The 17,408-nt window shown below is 42.0% G+C and overlaps 1 protein-coding gene across 1 annotated transcript in view; it reads left to right on the top strand.

Moving 5' to 3' along the window:
• Positions 1-17,408, top strand: part of ZC3H12C (zinc finger CCCH-type containing 12C) — a 581,667-nt gene that overhangs the window by 433,124 nt on the left and 131,135 nt on the right. Inside the window, exon 4 of the mRNA XM_044072719.1 lies at positions 1,714-1,948. Within this exon, the coding sequence (XP_043928654.1) occupies positions 1,714-1,948 (235 nt within the window). The remainder of the gene's footprint in view (positions 1-1,713; positions 1,949-17,408) is intronic.

The raw sequence follows: 17,408 nt of genomic DNA, 5'->3' as shown, positions 1-17,408 counted from the left end.
GTTAAAATTCAGAATAAATTCCTTAGTCTAGTCCATTGCTATATTTCTTTTTAGAGAACTTGACGGAGTTTTTTCTCAACCTAATAAAATGGATTTGTCCAGCATTTCAGATTTCCTAGTAAAATGTGAAATGTCAACACAAGAACTGTATTTTCCTGTAGGCTTGATTAGAATTATTAAATGATAATGTATTTAATTTTATGTCTAATAAGGATGAAATAATATACATTGATACTTATTTCATGAACAGTAAGATAAGTGTGTGTATATGTAATAGAACATTTAAATTCATAATTCAAATTATAGGATCTTGAGATTGGATTCTTGTGTTTATTGTAAATGTCCAGTAGATGTCAAACTTGCACATTTAATGCATTCAGTTTGAATTGAGTAGAATTGTACAAGGAAATACTGAGCTTAGTTACAAGTTATATACATTGGCTATCGAACGGTGTATTTCACTACTTTCCTTATTTAGGAAAATAAGCAGTTTTTGGTAAGTAGTATGTTTTGGATGAGGTTAAACATTGCATATAGCCATAGAGAGATTTGTGAAAAGGAAACTCGTTTCTTAATCACACCGAGGAAGCCTTACTGCAACAGGTCAGCATCTGTTGGTAGTCTGGAGTCTGTTATCAAGAAATGTTGGTTATTTTAACAGTGTGCTGTTATGCAGGAGTGTGTTTGGTTGTTTTTTTGCCATTGGGTGATGCCAGCTGCTTGCCTTTTCTGCAATCAGAATCTGCTAATCTTCAGGGGAACTGTAGCAGAGATGGGCAAATGGGGGGGGGGGTGCCAGTCCAGTCATGCAAGTAATTTGAGCAATGATTCAAGTAGCAACAAGTCCAAGAGGACTTTTCTTTGTCCTCAACTTTAAAGTGTGTATGTGGGGGGGGGGTGGGGGGGGGTAAATGGGGGACATTGCTGAGGGTACGAGTGGTCCTTGTTTCAGTTCTACTCTCTAGGAATCGCTTCCACTAGTGTTTGTTTTATTTTTGTCCATTAGTTTATTTGACTGTTACTGCCTTTGGTTTTAGGTGCTGCTCTTCTTCATGCGTTATTGTGTTGTATATCTCTTTGGGGAACTGGCAGCTTCTACCTAGACCTTTCTTCAGAAGTCTTTCTTTTGACTTCAGGCTGCTGTTTGCTTCTGCCTCCTTACACCCAGGTGATTTAACACAAGCACAGGCTCTGCCCAGGAGGATCTTTTATGTTAGCTGTAGCGTGCGCACACGCTTAATGGTTTAAGCTGATCTATAAAAGGACCCTTCTTGATTGGTTGGGTATATCCTGTTGGAAGGGGTAGTCCCACCAACCAAGTTTTGGATTTTTTTAGAGTTGATAAAGTCCGTCAGCTTAATCACTTGCTAGCAAAGGGCAAGAAAAATCTGTTACTTCTTGATTTGCATTAGGGTATACAGTAGTGAATACAGGGCAAATAATGGTGAGTGGAAATGGGAAACATTGATGTATTTGACCCATCACTGACATGTGACCATTTCTGCATGGGACCTTCTTGAGAAAATGGACTGTCCTGTCATAGTTCAGTTAAAGCAATGCAAATTCATCTGCAGTATTTTTAGTTTCTCTAAACATTGAATAATGCAAATGGTTTAAAAAAGCACATTTTGATAGTTTCTGATTAAACCTGTTTGTGATGTCTGAAGAGAATAAAGTTTTTTGATTTTTTTTTTCTTTAATTTTGTTCTTCAGATCAAGAAATACTGCGTAAATTGGAGAAGGATAAAATTTTAGTGTTTACACCATCTCGGCGAGTACAAGGACGAAGAGTAGTTTGCTACGATGATCGATTTATAGTAAAACTCGCTGTTGAATCAGATGGTATCATTGTCTCTAATGACAACTATAGAGATCTAGCCAATGAGAAACCAGAGTGGAAAGCATTCATAGATGAACGGTTGCTCATGTATTCTTTTGTCAATGACAAGTAAGTAGCTGTACCTGCTTTGTTTATACCAGAAAAACTAAGCTTTCCAGTGATTGCCTGACGCTACATTTCTTTGTCCCTGTGATTGAAAAATGTAGTATAGGTGCTAAATACCTGCATGTCAGAGGACTGGAAGTATCATGGACTTGATGAAAGTATGATCAGAGCATTAAACTCTGAAAGTAAGTTATACCAGTTTTAGTAGAGTATCCAGTTTCATCCTATTTGAAGAGAGTGCTGAATATGTTGAGTTATCTAGGTTTGTAGCTTGTGTTTAAAAAAAATTGCTTGTAAAACAAGCTGTTATTTCTAGGGAGGTGTCTAAATAATTTAATAGTAGAACTGGTCCCGTCGTGTTGTATTAAAAGACAGCATTGCTGATTTAGTAGCAAGAAAACTGATTTGATTTGGTTTGATATTTATAGCAAAACTGTATGAATGGTAGATCTGTGAAGCATAGGAAGGAGGTTGGTTGGATTTTAGGGACTCAATGTGGTAATGTATATTCCATATAGAGAATTGGAGAAAGATCTTCAGGTTTAGACCCCCTACCCCCCAAAACAGACATTAATACTCAGATTGGTGTTAACAGAAGCTTAAAAAATAAATGAAAGAAAAGCATTGTGTCTGTATATGTCATAAAATCTTGTGAATGTCTTTGTATACACAAAGCAGCATCCATATACTGAAATAACCTAACTATGTATAGTTGCAAATTAAAGCCATTTTGAGGAATACATAATAATGACCCTGGCACATTTGCTTCTGTTCCTCATCTGTATATGCATAATGTAGTGTTAAACATTTATTTATATGTGAAAATGCTAAACAGTCAGGTTGTTTACTTAAAGTAAAAGAACATTTATTTATATACATATACAAGATTCTTCTTAGTTAATCAGAACCCTGCAGAAACAACAGTACCCAATTTTATTTTAAATATACAGTAGGACCGATTTTACTGATTCTTTTGTTTTGTTCAATTAAAATGCATATTTGTTTTAGACTTGTAAACTTATTCTTTGTGTATTTCCTTATGACCAATATTGCAGTACACTAGTCCTTCAGCATCACAGCTGGCATATTCATAAACAAAACAACTGTGATTATCATCTACTTTGCTTCTTCTTCTTCGTAGTCATAGAACTGTACACTTTTCACATGGCTTGCTACCCTTTCTACATAGCCAGCCAAATGAACTATAGCTATTTATGACTGTAAAGCAAGACACTCATATGGTATATGGCATTAAACACTGCTATACTGTTATTAGAAAGTAAAGTGAGTTATTTGTGAGTATCCCAGATTTTGTCCCTGGCAGTCAGAATATTTAAAAACAAATTTAACACTGTACAAAAGGGGAAACTCCATTTTTAAATTTGCTTATTAAATTATCACTTAAGACATAGGCAAACACAACAGAAAAGAAAACAAGCCATATTAACATTTTTCCATTTACATTCATTATACATCACATATCTTTTCTTTCTTTCTTTGTAACCATCAGTCTCACATTACATAATTACTCAATTCCTGCCTTCCCTTAAACCTCACTACTTCTCTTCCTGAACAGTATTCTGCATGTGTTGTTCCCACAATTTCCTTTTATTTCTATACAATCTGCTGCTCCTTTTTTCTAAAGATCCCCTTTCCACTCCTATCTCTTTATAATATTCAGTACTTCGCATACAATTGATTTAGACGTTGATTTCCATTTTTTAGTAATTTGTTTGTTGGCAGCCAACAGAATGAAACTCGGTATGGCCTTACTGTTTCTAGGCAGTTCAGTTCTTACGTCTAAGCTCAGAAAAGGTTTGCTTACTTACAGCCATTTGCTCACCCAGTATTTCTGAAAGAGTACTCTGTAGGGAGTTTTTAAAGTCTGCTAACTCATTACACACAAAACATGATGTTCATCGTGTTTCACTGTTGCAGTCATTACTCTTGGGTTATCCTGCTGGCAGGCTACCCTCAGTCGGCCAGAACTCCAAAGTCTAGGTGTGGCATCGGTTGCTGTCGCCTCTTCCCTGACATCAGTGCGCCAGGGGTATAAAAGATGCAGCTGACGCCATTTTCTTCAGTCTTTCTTGCCGCGCGGTGCCTGAAGCAAAAGCAGTTTGCAAGTGCCGGTCGGCCGACTCCTGAGATTTTCAAATCCGAATTTCAGAACCGAAGTCTTCATTAAAGCTAAGTACCCCATTGGGGAAACTTTTTTTCTTGCTCCAGACCGATGTCAGAAAAAGTTAACAATTGTATTTCTTGTGGGAAGCAAATACCTCATTAGGATTTTCACTCTTACTGTATTCCTTGCCTAGGCCCTGATCACAACGTTGCTAGCTGTCGGTGTTGTGCTAGATTTAACCAACGCACTATTAAGTGTCTGTTCTATTTTGCATTTCATTACTTTGGCCGTAGATTTAATTATATAATGCCGTCGGAACAGCTGATGACCGGAGTTTACAAAAAACGCAAGGGCAAGGAAAAGGATAGGCATCCGAGGTCCAAAACCGACGAGGAGGCCTCTAACAGGCCAGTCGCCGGTTCTCAGTGAGGTGCTTTCACAGCCCCTGGCGCCCGCTACCTCAGAGCCACAGGCCGCTTCCGACTCCCACGTGGAGCCGACTGGGCCTCTGGATACTCAAGGTATTGGACACTTGGAAATCATTCCCTCAGATGGGTCCGGAGCCGCTGAGCAGGCATCGGCTTCTGAGGGTGTCTTCAGACCTACACAACTATATATTAAGCCATCTTCAGCGACAAAGAATAAAGCAGCTCTAAAGACAAAGAAACAAGTACAGCATTCTCCTACTCGGACTTCAATGCCTAAAAAACAGATGCTCAAAATGGCCAAAGACCTAATTACTTTGATCAGGGGCTCCCATCCCCCTCCTGATAAGAGGCCTAGGCAAGAAACAGAGTATGATTCTTCTGATCAGGTTTATATTTCCTCTGATTCCTCTTCTGAAGAGAATTACTCCATGCTTCCCTATGAGGATTCTGATGCTGAGGAATCCATTCCTTCAGCCTCTCCTCCTGAGGATTATTCTTTTGGGGAAACCTTGCATACCATGAGGGAGCATTTCCACTGGGAGAGCCAAGATTATTCTGAATCTAAGAAAAGGCTCAGAGACTTCCTGCTACTTCCTCAGCACAGACCCCTTGCTATTCCACCTGTTCTAGACATTGTAGATGTATTTTCAGAGTCCGGCTTGTCCCCCGACTCTTTACCCCCTGCACCTGCTAAGCCAGACAGATACTACAGGGTCCCGGATTCTCATAAATTCCTATATAAAAACCCTGTTGCTGACCCTGAAACTATATCCCAGGGTCCCAAAGGGGTTAAAGCTTCACTGCAAAAAACCCTGTCCCCTCTGATAGGGATTCTAGGGCTCTAGACAGATGGGGGAAAAAAGTCTACACTTCTGCTACCTTGGCTGTAAGGGCTTTAAATTGCCAGTTTCATATTCATATTCTTAAATTTCAGCAATATTTAATGTCACTGCTTAAACAGAAATTGTTGACAAATACTGAATGTTCAGAGAACAAGGAATTGCAGGATTTATTGCATGCAGCTGAACAAGTGGGAAAGCATACGTTGCAATGTGGTTATGATTCACTGGAGGCCTCTTGCAGGGCCGCTGTTACAGGTTCTGTTATTAGAAGGCATGCTTGGTTAAAGGAATATAATCTGCCTGATCATGTTAAAGCAAAATTATTAGATGCACCATTGCAGCATGATACTTTGTTTGGTACTAAAGCAAAAGAGGTGTTGAAAAAAATGGAGGATAAAGCAAAATCCATGCAGACAGTCAAGGATTTCTTACAGGCACAGCCGCCCAGGTTTAGCAGGAACTGGCCTTCTAAAAATTGGTCCTTTCCAGTTTCAGACAGACCACAAAGAGACAGATACAGGCGTCCCAGAGGCAGATCTCAGCCCCAAAAGCTCTTACAGGCCTAAACAATGGGGTGCTCCTACCTCCAAAAGCAGAGAAGACAAATCACAACCTTACAGGAAACGGTCCCAATGACTTTTCTCTGCCAGATCCAAGCACTTTTCTTTTGGCAGCCCCCTTAGGGGGAAAACTAGCACTTTTTTCATCAAATTGGCAAATGGTTCCTGAACATAGTGTCCCAAGACTACAGGTTCCATTTTCACACTTTACCAAGATCAAAAGGCATGCCAGACCTGCCACACAATCAATGGGCAGAGGCACAAAAACAAATTACAGCCCTCATGGACATGAGGGCCATTCAGCAAGTACCACAACAAGAGCAGGGGCAAGGATTTTACTCCAGACTTTTCCTAGTACCCAGAATGGATAAAACCTGGAGACCAATACTGGACCTGTCTACACTAAATACTTTTCTGGAAGTTCCAAAATTCAAGATGTTGACTCTACAGCAGCTACTGCCCATGCTGGGCAGGAAGGCTTGGCTTGTAACTTTGGACCCGAAAGAGGCATACCTGCATGTCCCAATCAGACAATCTTGCAGAAGATACCTCAGATTCATAGCTGGCTCAAAGCATTACCAATTCTCTGCACTGCCCTTTGGCTTATCTACTGCACCCAGGGTCTTCACAAAATGCCTGGCACCAGTAATTGCATTTTGCAGACAAAGAGGAATTCAAATATATCCTTACTTGGACGACTGCCTAATTCAAGCAGAGAACAAAGACATTTTTCTAAAGCATCTGGCGTTTGTAAAAAGATTACTAATTGGCCTAGGGTACACAGTAAACGAAAATAAATCAAAACTAGTGCCCTCTCAAGAGATAATATTCCTGGGTGCAAGCTTAAATACAACTGCCCAGATGGCTTATCTCACGCCAGACATACAAAAGCAACTGACTACTTACTTCAAGAAATTGGCAACAAAAACCCACTTATCTGCAAGGAAAATCCTGCAGGCCTTGGGTTTCATGGCATCCTGCATTCTCCTAATTCCATATGCCAGACTGCATATGAGGAAACTGCAATGGTATCTAAAAAGTGTTTGGACTCAGCATTGCCACAGCCTGGAGGCAGTAATTGCACTCATTCCCTGCCTGCAACAGGAGTTTCGATGGTGGGCAGAAGCCTGTTACCACAACCAAGGGTCTGTCATTCAGTTTACCCACAGCCAGACAGACACTGACAACGGATGCATCAGATTATGCCTGGGGGGCCCATATGGCAGGGAAATGTATTCAGGGCACATGGTCTGCAAACCAGATGCATCTTCACATCAATCAAAAAGAGATGCTAGACAACTTTCAAGGACCTGCTTCATCCAGGACAGATACTGATAGACAGACAACACTACAGTTATGTGGTACATAAGCAGGGAGGTACATATTCCTACCCCCTCTGCAGACCAGCAATGACCTTATGGGACACAGCATTGGCTTTTCTAGTTCACCTGTAAGCACAATTCCTGCCAGGAAAAACAAATACTCTGGCAGACCAACTAAGCTGAAACCTTACGGATGCCCACGAATGGAAACTGGATCCACAAGTCTTCAGCATGATAATAAGGAAATGGGGATGCCCAGACATAGATCTATTTGTCTCCCCTCACAACTGCCAATTGAGGAGATTTTGCGCAAGGATTTATCACAAGCAAGCATGGGAAGTGGACGCCCTATCCTTCAGCTGGAAAAATCTAACAGTATATGCCTTTCCTCCACTGCCTCTCCTTCCCAGGGTACTCCTAAAGGTCAGACAAGAGAAGCCAAAAATTATACTGATTGCACCAGACTGGCCACGCCAGCACTGGTACCCAGTCCTAAAGAACTTGTCTCAAGGTCCAGCATGGATATTGCCTCAATCTTCTCACTTGCTGACCCAGCAAAACAATCAGATCCTGCACAGCCAACTCAGGACCTTAAATCTGGCAGCATGGGGGATAATGTAGTCATTCAGACCACTCCTCTTTCAAAAGCTGTTATGGATGTTATCTTGGAGGCCAGGAGGCCCATTACCAGAAAATCTTATGCAGAAAAATGGAAGAGATTCTGTGCTTGGAACCAGGAACAAGGCATTGACACGTGTGTACCAAATATTCCTCAGATTTTACAATACCTAACTGAGATGCTGAACAAAGGCCTTTCTTTCTCATCAATTAAGATTCATGCCTCTGCCATTTTAGCCCATTACAATACGGAACCACCTATCTTTTCTCATCCATTAATAAGGCAGTACCTCAGAGGGGCCAAAAACATTAGGCCTCCAAGGAGAGCACTAAGTCTGGCCTGGGACCTCAATTATGTCTTGGAAAAACTCACCCTGCCTCCTTTCGAGCAAGCATCAACAACAGGTATAAAATTCTTATCCTAGAAAACAGCTCTGCTCCTAGCAATAACCTCTGCAAGGCGAGTCTCGGAGTTACAAGCACTCATGGCTGTGGAACCTTTTATCATTTTTCATCCAGACAGGGTATCCCTGAGGACAAACCCTATATTTATGCCTAAGGTGGTGTCCAATGTGGCCCTCAACCAAACCATTCACTTGCCTACCTTTTATCCAAATCCACAGGGTGAGAAAATTCTGCATTCTTTGGACATACACAGGCAGTTACGCTTCTACTTGGACAGAACTAAAGTTTTCAGAAAGACTGAGCAACTTTTAGTGTCATATGCTGCAGGATCACAAGGAAAGGCTATCTCAAAACAGACTAATTCTAAATGGATAGGCCATTGCATCCGTTTCTGCTATTTTCAACATGGCAAATCAGTGCCTAAGGGCATTAGGCCTCATTCCACCAGAGCAGCAACCACTTCAGCAGCCTTCCTCAGAGGAGTACCAACCATCTTAGAGGCTGCAACTTGGAGTTCAGGGCACACTTTCACAAAGCACTACCACTTACCTCTTTACTCTAAGTCCAGAGCAGGCCTTGCCACTGCAGTCCTGCAGGGCCTCATAGCCTCTCCTAATCCTATTTAGCCCAGCCACCCATCCTCAGCTTTGGGATTCAACCCAAGAGTAATGACTGCAACAGTGAAACACAATGAACATAGTACAGTTGTGTACCTACCATAAATGTAGATGTTAGAGTGTATTCACTGTTGCAGTCCAGGTTACCCACCCACCATCCCCCTTTTCTTTTACTGGGACTTATTTCCACTTCTCTATCCTGTACAACCTATTGAGTGTATTTGCTTGTAGATGAAGGAAATGTTACTTTTGTGCATGCATTTTTATTGGCATATTTTTCAGCCTACCAATTTGAGGGCATCTGACATCTGGGGCAAGAAAAACTGAAGAAAATGGCGTTGGCTGCATCTTTTATACCCCTGGCGCACTGACGTCAGGGAAGAGGTGACAGCAACCGACGCCAGACCTAGACTTTGGAATTCTGGCCAACTGAGGGTAGCCTGCCAGCAGGATAACCCAAGAGTAATGACTGCAACAGTGAATACACTCAAACATCTACATTTATGGTTAGTACACAACTGTACTTTCCTAGATATCTCTTGCGTCTGCTTTGGGTGTAAGAATACCTATGTAAACATTTCCAAACAAAGATCCTAAACCTTCTGGACTTTGCTGCATACTTGGGAAGCCATGCATATGTCCTTCTATTGTGCTCTTGTAAATTGCTTTTCTAGTCTCTACCAATTGTTTCTAACCTCCTCTGATTGATTCTTAAAGTTATTGTGTAATATTTTATATGTTACACAGCTTTTTTTCTAGATTCAGCTAAAAACTCCACCAGAGCAGGGATTCTGCTACCCCTGTCTTGTTGCTTGTACTCTTATCAATCCCTGGTAAGGAAGGCAGTCTGTAGCCTGACGTCCAAATGTCTTCTTTGCCTAATCCCAGTCTGTTACCTTTCCTTGTCTAGTTATCGCTTCCCAATACCTTAGTTTCTTTGCTAGTACTTTTCCAGTAAATTATATCCTCCTTCTTGCCTATTTTCTGTATCCCTGTCTGCAGTTATATCCCTGTTGGCAAAATCTCCAGTCTCAGTTCCTGAGTTGGTTTAGTTCTTAAATTACGTTCTGCTACTTTCTGAATATAATAATCTGTATAGTGATTATTATTCTCTTTATGGATCTGCACCCAAAATCCCAGAGTCTCTCTTTTTCTCTCTCTCTTTTTCTTGAACTATCCACTGCTTCAGCATCCCTTCCCACTTGTTTTGTTGGAAAGATCATCTTCTCTCAATTAATTTTTGCCCTCTTTCCCCCCCATATATATATTTGTTCAACTCTTTATTACTTATTGTCCACAACGTCTCTGGTTGATAAAAATATGTCTGACCCCTATATAAAAATGAAGGGGCTAAACAAATTTTCACTGCTTGTATCTTACTGTCCATATCCATAAACTTAAACTTCCAATTACTCAGTTTTTGTGTTATGTTTTGCTCAGTCTTTTCCCACATATCCTTAGCTGCCATAACCGAAGCCTTTTAATCCATACTCTAAATACTTCCTCTAAACATGTCCCCATAAATGTGGGTGCTGCTGAACCATTTTGTGTGTGAGTACATAATTAACAGCTATAGCCTTTCTTTTCCCTCCATTAATTTTATATCCCAGAAAGACTTGAAACTGTCTCAGAATGCTGAAATGTCATTTTCTGGATTTATCAGGTACTAAATAATAACTGCAAATAAAGCTAAGTTTTTCTGATTACCATGTCAATTATATTCTGGCATTTCTGAGTCCCTTATTTTCTTTGCCAGTGGCTTTAAATAGAAAGCAAGTAACAATGGGGAAAGAGGACACCCATGCCTGGCTCTTCTGTTTAAACACAACTTATCAGAGAAGAGGGAGGAGAAGAGCTCTCCCTCTCTTAATTCTTGCCTCCAGTCATTTGTTTATCCTCTTCATTAACCTTATTATTGTATCAGGGAATGCAAATGCACCCATAAAATCCCAGCTTATTCTGTTGAAGTCTTTTTGTTGCATCAAGCCCTACCAACATCATCAGCATTTTCTTACATTCTGCTTTCTTCTGGATCATCATCATTCTGTTAATGTAGACAGATGTTTCCCCTCCCATCCACAAAACGACATTTATCCATATCTGTCAATTTTGGAAACACCTTTGCCAGTCTCTTAATGATAGAACTACTTTTCAAATTGATGTTAAGTTGTCAATTTCGCCTTCATTCTTGCTGGATGGGTTTGGAGCCGAACCTCGGCTCCGACTCGGCCTATTACTAAAGCTCAAGAGCTATTTTTACCGACTCGAGGCTATCCTATGTCCCATAATGCTAGGTGTGATGTACCCAGATCTCGTTTGCCGCTTCAGCTACGAGGATATTCTTCGTCTCACATTGCTGCAGTCATAACCTGTGGGGGTAGTCCGCTGTCCTCGGTCGGCCCGAATACCAAAGAGCTAGGCTGGCGTCGGTCATTGTCGCCTAGAGCTGACGTCAGTACGTAGTAGTACTTAAGCGCATGACCGACGCCATATCCCCAGTCTTTCTTGCCGCGTGGTCCGAAGCAGAAGCAGCGTTTGCAAGTGCCGTTCGGCGTCCTGAAATTTTCATTTATCGAGTTTCAGACCGAAGACCAAGTTGGGCTAAGTACCCCGTTGGGGAAATTTTTGTCTTTTCTTGCCTCAGTTATCCGGATGTCAGAAAAAGTTAATAATTGTATTTCTTGTGGGAAACAGATACCTCATAGGGATTATCATTCTTTCTGCATTCATTGTTTGGGGCCTGAGCACGACGTGGTCGGGTGTCGCTTTTGTGCTAGATTTAATAAGCGCACCATTAAACGAAGATTAGACTGTGCCAGGCTTGTTTTTGGTAAACGGTGTAACTATAACATGCCGTTGGATCCTCCGATGCCCGCTACCGCTAAAAAGCGTAAGGATAAATCTTTAAGGTCTAAACCGGATGAGTCGTCCGTTGCGGACGCCGGTTCTACGGAGCCTCCGGTTGAATCTGTGGATCCTGCCGAGGGTTCGGCTGAATCCCAGGGGGAACCTTTACTTTTACAGGAGTTGGCCTCTCAGGAGTCAGGCCAGCCCGAGGGTGCTTCTCAGGTGTCTGTTTTTCCAGCTTTACAAAAGGTTATTAGGCCTTCTACTTCAGTGGCTAAAGGCCATGTTAAGGCCAAACCTTGTCCTGTGGGCCCTGGTCATACTTCTAGCTCTCCAGCCCCTGTTCCTAAAAAGCATATCTTGAAAATGGCAGAGGACTTGATTACTTTGATCAGGGGTTCTATGCCCCCCCCAGAGAAGAGGCCTAGGGTGGAGGCAGATTTAGAGGGAATGGATCATTCCTCTGACTACTCTGAATCCTCAGCTGAAGAAATTCAGGATTTCCCTTCTTATTCAGATTCGGATGCAGAGGACTCCTGTCCGTCTGCTTCTCCTCCAGAGGATTTTTCTTTTTCTGAGACTTTACATTCCATGAGGGAACATTTCAAGTGGGAAGGTCACGATTTTTCAGATTCTCGGAAAAGGCTTAGGGAATTTTTGTTTCTGCCACAACATAGGCCCTTGGCTATTCCTCCTGTCTTAGATGTTGTTCAGGATGTCTTTTCTGAATCTTCCCTTAATCCTGATTCTTTGCCTCTGGCCCCTGTTAAGCCTGACAAGTATTAGAGTTCCAGAAGCACATAAGTATTTGTACAAGAGTCCTAGAGCTGATCCGGAAACTATTATTCAAGGTCCGAAGGGTGTTAGGGCTTCTGTGGCTAAGAATCCAGTTCCTTTGGACAAGGATTCTAGAGCGTTAGATAGGTGGGGGAAAAAAGTGTATACCTCCTCTACGTTAGCTATGAGGGCTTTGAATTGCCAATTTCATATGCTGAAGTATCAGAATTTTTTGTTAGGCCAATTGAAATCTAAGGTGGATGCTTTATCTGAGGGTATAGAGTGTAAGGAGCTCCAGGAGTTGGTTCATGCATCAGATCAAGTTGGCAAGCATTCTCTGCAGTGTGGTTTTGATGCTCTTCAGGCTTCATCCAGGGTGGCTGCTACAGGTTCAGTTCTTCGTAGACATGCCTGGCTTAAAGATCAAAATTTGTCAGAGCATGTTAAGGCTCGGATTTTGGATGCTCCTCTTCAATCTGAAGCACTTTTTGGCCCTCCTGTGAAATCAGTTTTGAAAAAGATGGAAGATAAGGCTAAGTCTATGCAGACGGTCAAGGATTTTATGCAGGTGCAGCCCCCTAAGTTTAGTAGGAATTGGCCTGCTAGAGGATGGTCTTATCCTTCTTCTGATTATCAGTCTAAGGGCAGGTCTAGACGTGGTAGAGGCAGGGCTCACGCTCAGGGTTCTTTCAGGCCTAGGACTTGGAGCTCTTCTGCACAGTCTTCTGGTGAGGGCAGGGGTCAGCCCTTTCGTAAGCAGACCCAATGACCGGTATCTTCCGCTGCCAGACCCTTCTTTACTGGCAGCTCCTCTAGGAGGAAAGTTGGGACTTTTCAAACAAAACTGGAATTTGGTCACCCAGGACCAATGGGTGTTGGATGTAATAAATCGAGGTTACAAGTTTTATTTTCACACTTTTCCTCCTTTCAAAGGCATGCCGGATGTGCCTCCTCAGCAAAGGCTGGAGGCTCAGGAGCAAATTTCTCTGCTTTTGCAGATGGAGGCAATTCAGGTGGTCCCTCCGTCAGAAGTAGGCCTAGGATTTTATTCCCGTCTTTTCCTAGTGCCAAAGAAAGGAAACACTTGGAGGCCAATTCTGGATTTGTCCATTCTCAATACCTACCTAGACATTCCAAAGTTCAAGATGTTAACATTACAACAACTTCTGCCTATGCTAGGCAAAGATCACTGGATGGTAACCCTGGATCTCAAAGAGGCCTATCTTCACATCCCTATCAGGCCCAGTTGCAGGAGATTCCGGGCTGGTACTTCACATTATCAGTTCTCTGCATTGCCCTTTGGCTTATCTACTGCGCCCAGGGTGTTCACAAAAGTTCTGGCTCCTGTGATTGCTTTCTTCAGACAGAGAGGAATACAAATTTATCCTTATTTGGACGATTGCCTGATTCTTGCTCAAAACAAAGACATATTACTACAGCATCTCCAGCATGTAATGGCAGTTTTAAGGTGCCTAGGGTATACTGTGAACGAAATAAAGTCCAGTTTAGTGCCCTCTCAGGACATGTGCTTTCTGGGTGTGAGACTGAATACAGCCTCTCAGATGACATTTCTGACCCTGGACAAACAAAGAACTCTTCCTCTCTACTTCCAGCAGTTATCAGTAATGTCCAGGCTGACTGCAAGGAAAGTCCTTCAAGCCTTGGGGTTCATGGCATCTTGCATTCTAGTACTTCCCAATGCCAAACTGCATATGAGGAAGCTACAATGGTATCTCAAAAGTGTGTGGACTCAACACTGCCACAGTTTGGACACTGTCATTCGGATTATACCTTGCATCCAGAAAGAATTACTTTGGTGGGCTCAGGAATGTCACCTAAACAAGGGACTCCCTGTGTCCCGACCAGAGGCGAGTCAGATCCTAACGACGGATGCCTCGGACTTGGCTTGGGGAGCACACTTCAATGGAAAATGGATACAAGACATGTGGCCTCCCAAACTACTACATTTGCATATCAACATGAAGGAGATGTTAGCAGTTCAGTTTGCTTTGATGGCATTCAAGGAACTCCTTCAGCCAGGACAGGTGTTGATACAAACAGACAACACAACAGTCATGCGGTACATCAACAAGCAGGGGGGAACCCATTCCTACCCTCTTTGCAGACAAGCTATGATTTTATGGGAGACTGCTCTGAGTTTGCGAATCAATCTTCAAACAAGGTTTCTGCCAGGAGCACAGAACTCCCTAGCAGATATTTTGAGAAGGCAAATGGTGGATCCCCATGAGTGGAAACTGGATCCTCAGGTTTTCAAACAATTGACTGTGGTTTGGGGAACTCCAGACATAGATCTATTCGCTTCCCCACTGAATTTTCAACTTCCAAAATTTTGCACAAAGATGTTCCACCCAGATGCTTGGAAAGTGGATGCTCTATCTTTCAGTTGGAACAACCTTCACGTTTATGCTTTTCCTCCTCTGTCTCTTCTCCCCAAGGTACTCTTGAAAGTCAGACGGGACAAGCCTTGCATGATTCTAATAGCACCAGACTGGCCACGTCAACATTGGTATCCTCTGCTGAGGAGTTTAATCCAGGAGCCTCCTTGGCCTCTGCCACAGATTCCTCATTTGTTGTCCCAGTCAAACAATCATTTTCTCAATGTTCAGGTGCAGTCCCTCCATCTGACAGCCTGGCGTATTCTGTGATGGAGCCGGTGGGGACTCAGCTTCCTCAACAGGTTTTAGTTGTCATTTTGGAAGCTAGGCGGCCTAGCACTAGAAAAGTTTATGCTGATAAATGGAAGAGATTTTTTCTTTGCAGCACTGCAAAGGGTTTTGATGTTTCAGTGCCTAATTTGAGTTTTGCACTCCAGTACCTTACTGAATTACTGGACAAGGGTTTGTCATTCTCTTCTGTGAAGGTTCATGCTGCAGCCATTTCGGCTCACTATGATTGTGACCCTCCTTTATTTTCTCATCCTTTGTTCAAACAATTTCTTAGAGGGGCAAAGAATATAAGACCCCCACGTAGAGCTCCTACTCCTTCCTGGGATCTCAATTTTGTTTTGGAGAAACTTACTTTACCTCCTTTTGAACCTGCAGCTACGTCTGAACTGAAGTTTTTGTCTTGGAAGACTGCTTTTTTGTTGGACATTACTTCTGCCAGGAGGGTATCTGAATTGCAGGCTCTCATGGCAGTTGAACCTTTTTTTGATATTCCATAAGGATAGAGTTTCTTTGCGGAATAACCCTACTTTTATGCCTAAAGTGATTTCTAGTGTGGCCTTGAATCAGTCTATTCATTTGCCTACTTTTTATGCTGACCCCCAAAATAAAGGGGAAAAAGTCTTGCATTCTTTGGATATCCACAGGCAGTTACGTTACTACTTGAACAGAACTAAGGAGTTCAGACAGACTCAACAGTTATTTGTTTCTTTTGCTTTGAGTTCACAGGGGAAAGCTGTTTCTAAGCAGACTATTTCAAAGTGGATTGGTCATTGTATTGTCTTTTGTTATTCTCATCATGGGAAGGATGTCCCTGCTGGGATCAGGCCTCATTCTACTAGGGCTACTGCCACTTCTACTGCTTTTTTGAGGGGTGTAGCTACTAAAGATATTTTGGAAGCAGCTACTTGGAGTTCTGTACACACTTTCACTAAGCATTACCATCTCCCTCTCTATTCCAAGTCCAGGGCTGGGTTTGCCACTGCAGTTTTACAGGGCATGTTAGCAGCCCCTAATTCTTTGTAATTTGCCAGCCTCCCTTTTCCTTTGCTGTGGGATTCTACCCACAGGTCATGACTGCAGCAATGTGAGACGAAGAACATAGTGCAGTTTTGTACCTACCATAAATGTAGATGTTCGAGGATCTACATTGCTGCAGTCCAATTTTCCCTCCCTCCTTCCCCTCTATAGGTTGGGGTTGCTGGGTTTCGTTTGGAGATATTTTTTACTTACACACTGGGGGTTGTTGGGCATTTCCTATTTTTGGCTTTGGCCTTTCTTTTTAGGCCTTCTGACATCTGGGGCAAGAAAGACTGAGGATATGGCATCGGTCATGCGCTTAAGTACTACTGCGTACTGACGTCGGCTCTAAGCAACAATGACCGACGCCAGCCTAGCCCTTTGGTATTCGGGCCGACCGAGGACAGCGGACTACCCACAGGTCATGACTGCAGCAATGTAGATCCTCGAACATCTACATTTATGGTAGGTACAAAACTGTACTTTTCAGCTGTTGTTCTAAATAAGCTGAAATTGACTCAGTCAGAGACCCCAAACCTGAAACTATTGGTCTACCGGGGGGGGGGGGGTATCCTTATGTATCTTAGGTAATATGTAAAGCAACTGGCGTTTAGGAGTGTTTACCATCAGTTCTTTTAATAGATTTTCATCTATACTTCCTTTCGTTACTAACTGTTTTAACTTCCTATCGATTTTCTGTTTTAAATCCGAAGTAGGATCAAACAGAAGTTTCAAATAAAACTTATCATTACTCAACTGTTTTTTAGCTTCATTCAGATATTCCTGAGTATCCCATAATACTAAGGCACCTCCTTTATCTGCTTTTACTATTACCAGATCTTTATTCTCCATTAATCCCTTTAAGGCAGCTCTTTCCTTAAATGTCAAATTGTACCCATGGTGTCTGAAGATGTTATTTTGATTCCTATGTATTTCACTAAGTATATTTTATTCAAAAAGTCTCACCCTCAGCTGATATGGGGGCATAAAGTTACTTTTTTAAAATCTAAACTCAGAAGTCGTAGAGGTGTCATTCCTAGCATGAAAGAAATATTTCAAATTCAAATTTCTACAAAAATTTCTAATATCCATACACATATCATGTTGAGATAGGAAAAAAGAAGGTACATAGTTAAAACCTTTATTTAACACTGCTTTTTCATCAGCACTTAGCTGATATTTAGTTAGGTTTACTAAAAGTCCTTCATCTTTTATTTC

Source organism: Protopterus annectens, chromosome 5.part0 (assembly GCF_019279795.1).
Source record: "Protopterus annectens isolate FY-2018-M chromosome 5.part0, PAN1.0, whole genome shotgun sequence".
NCBI lineage: Eukaryota > Metazoa > Chordata > Ceratodontiformes > Protopteridae > Protopterus > Protopterus annectens.
Note: the sequence above shows the minus strand (reverse complement) of the source record. Positions and strands in the feature narration are given on the sequence as shown.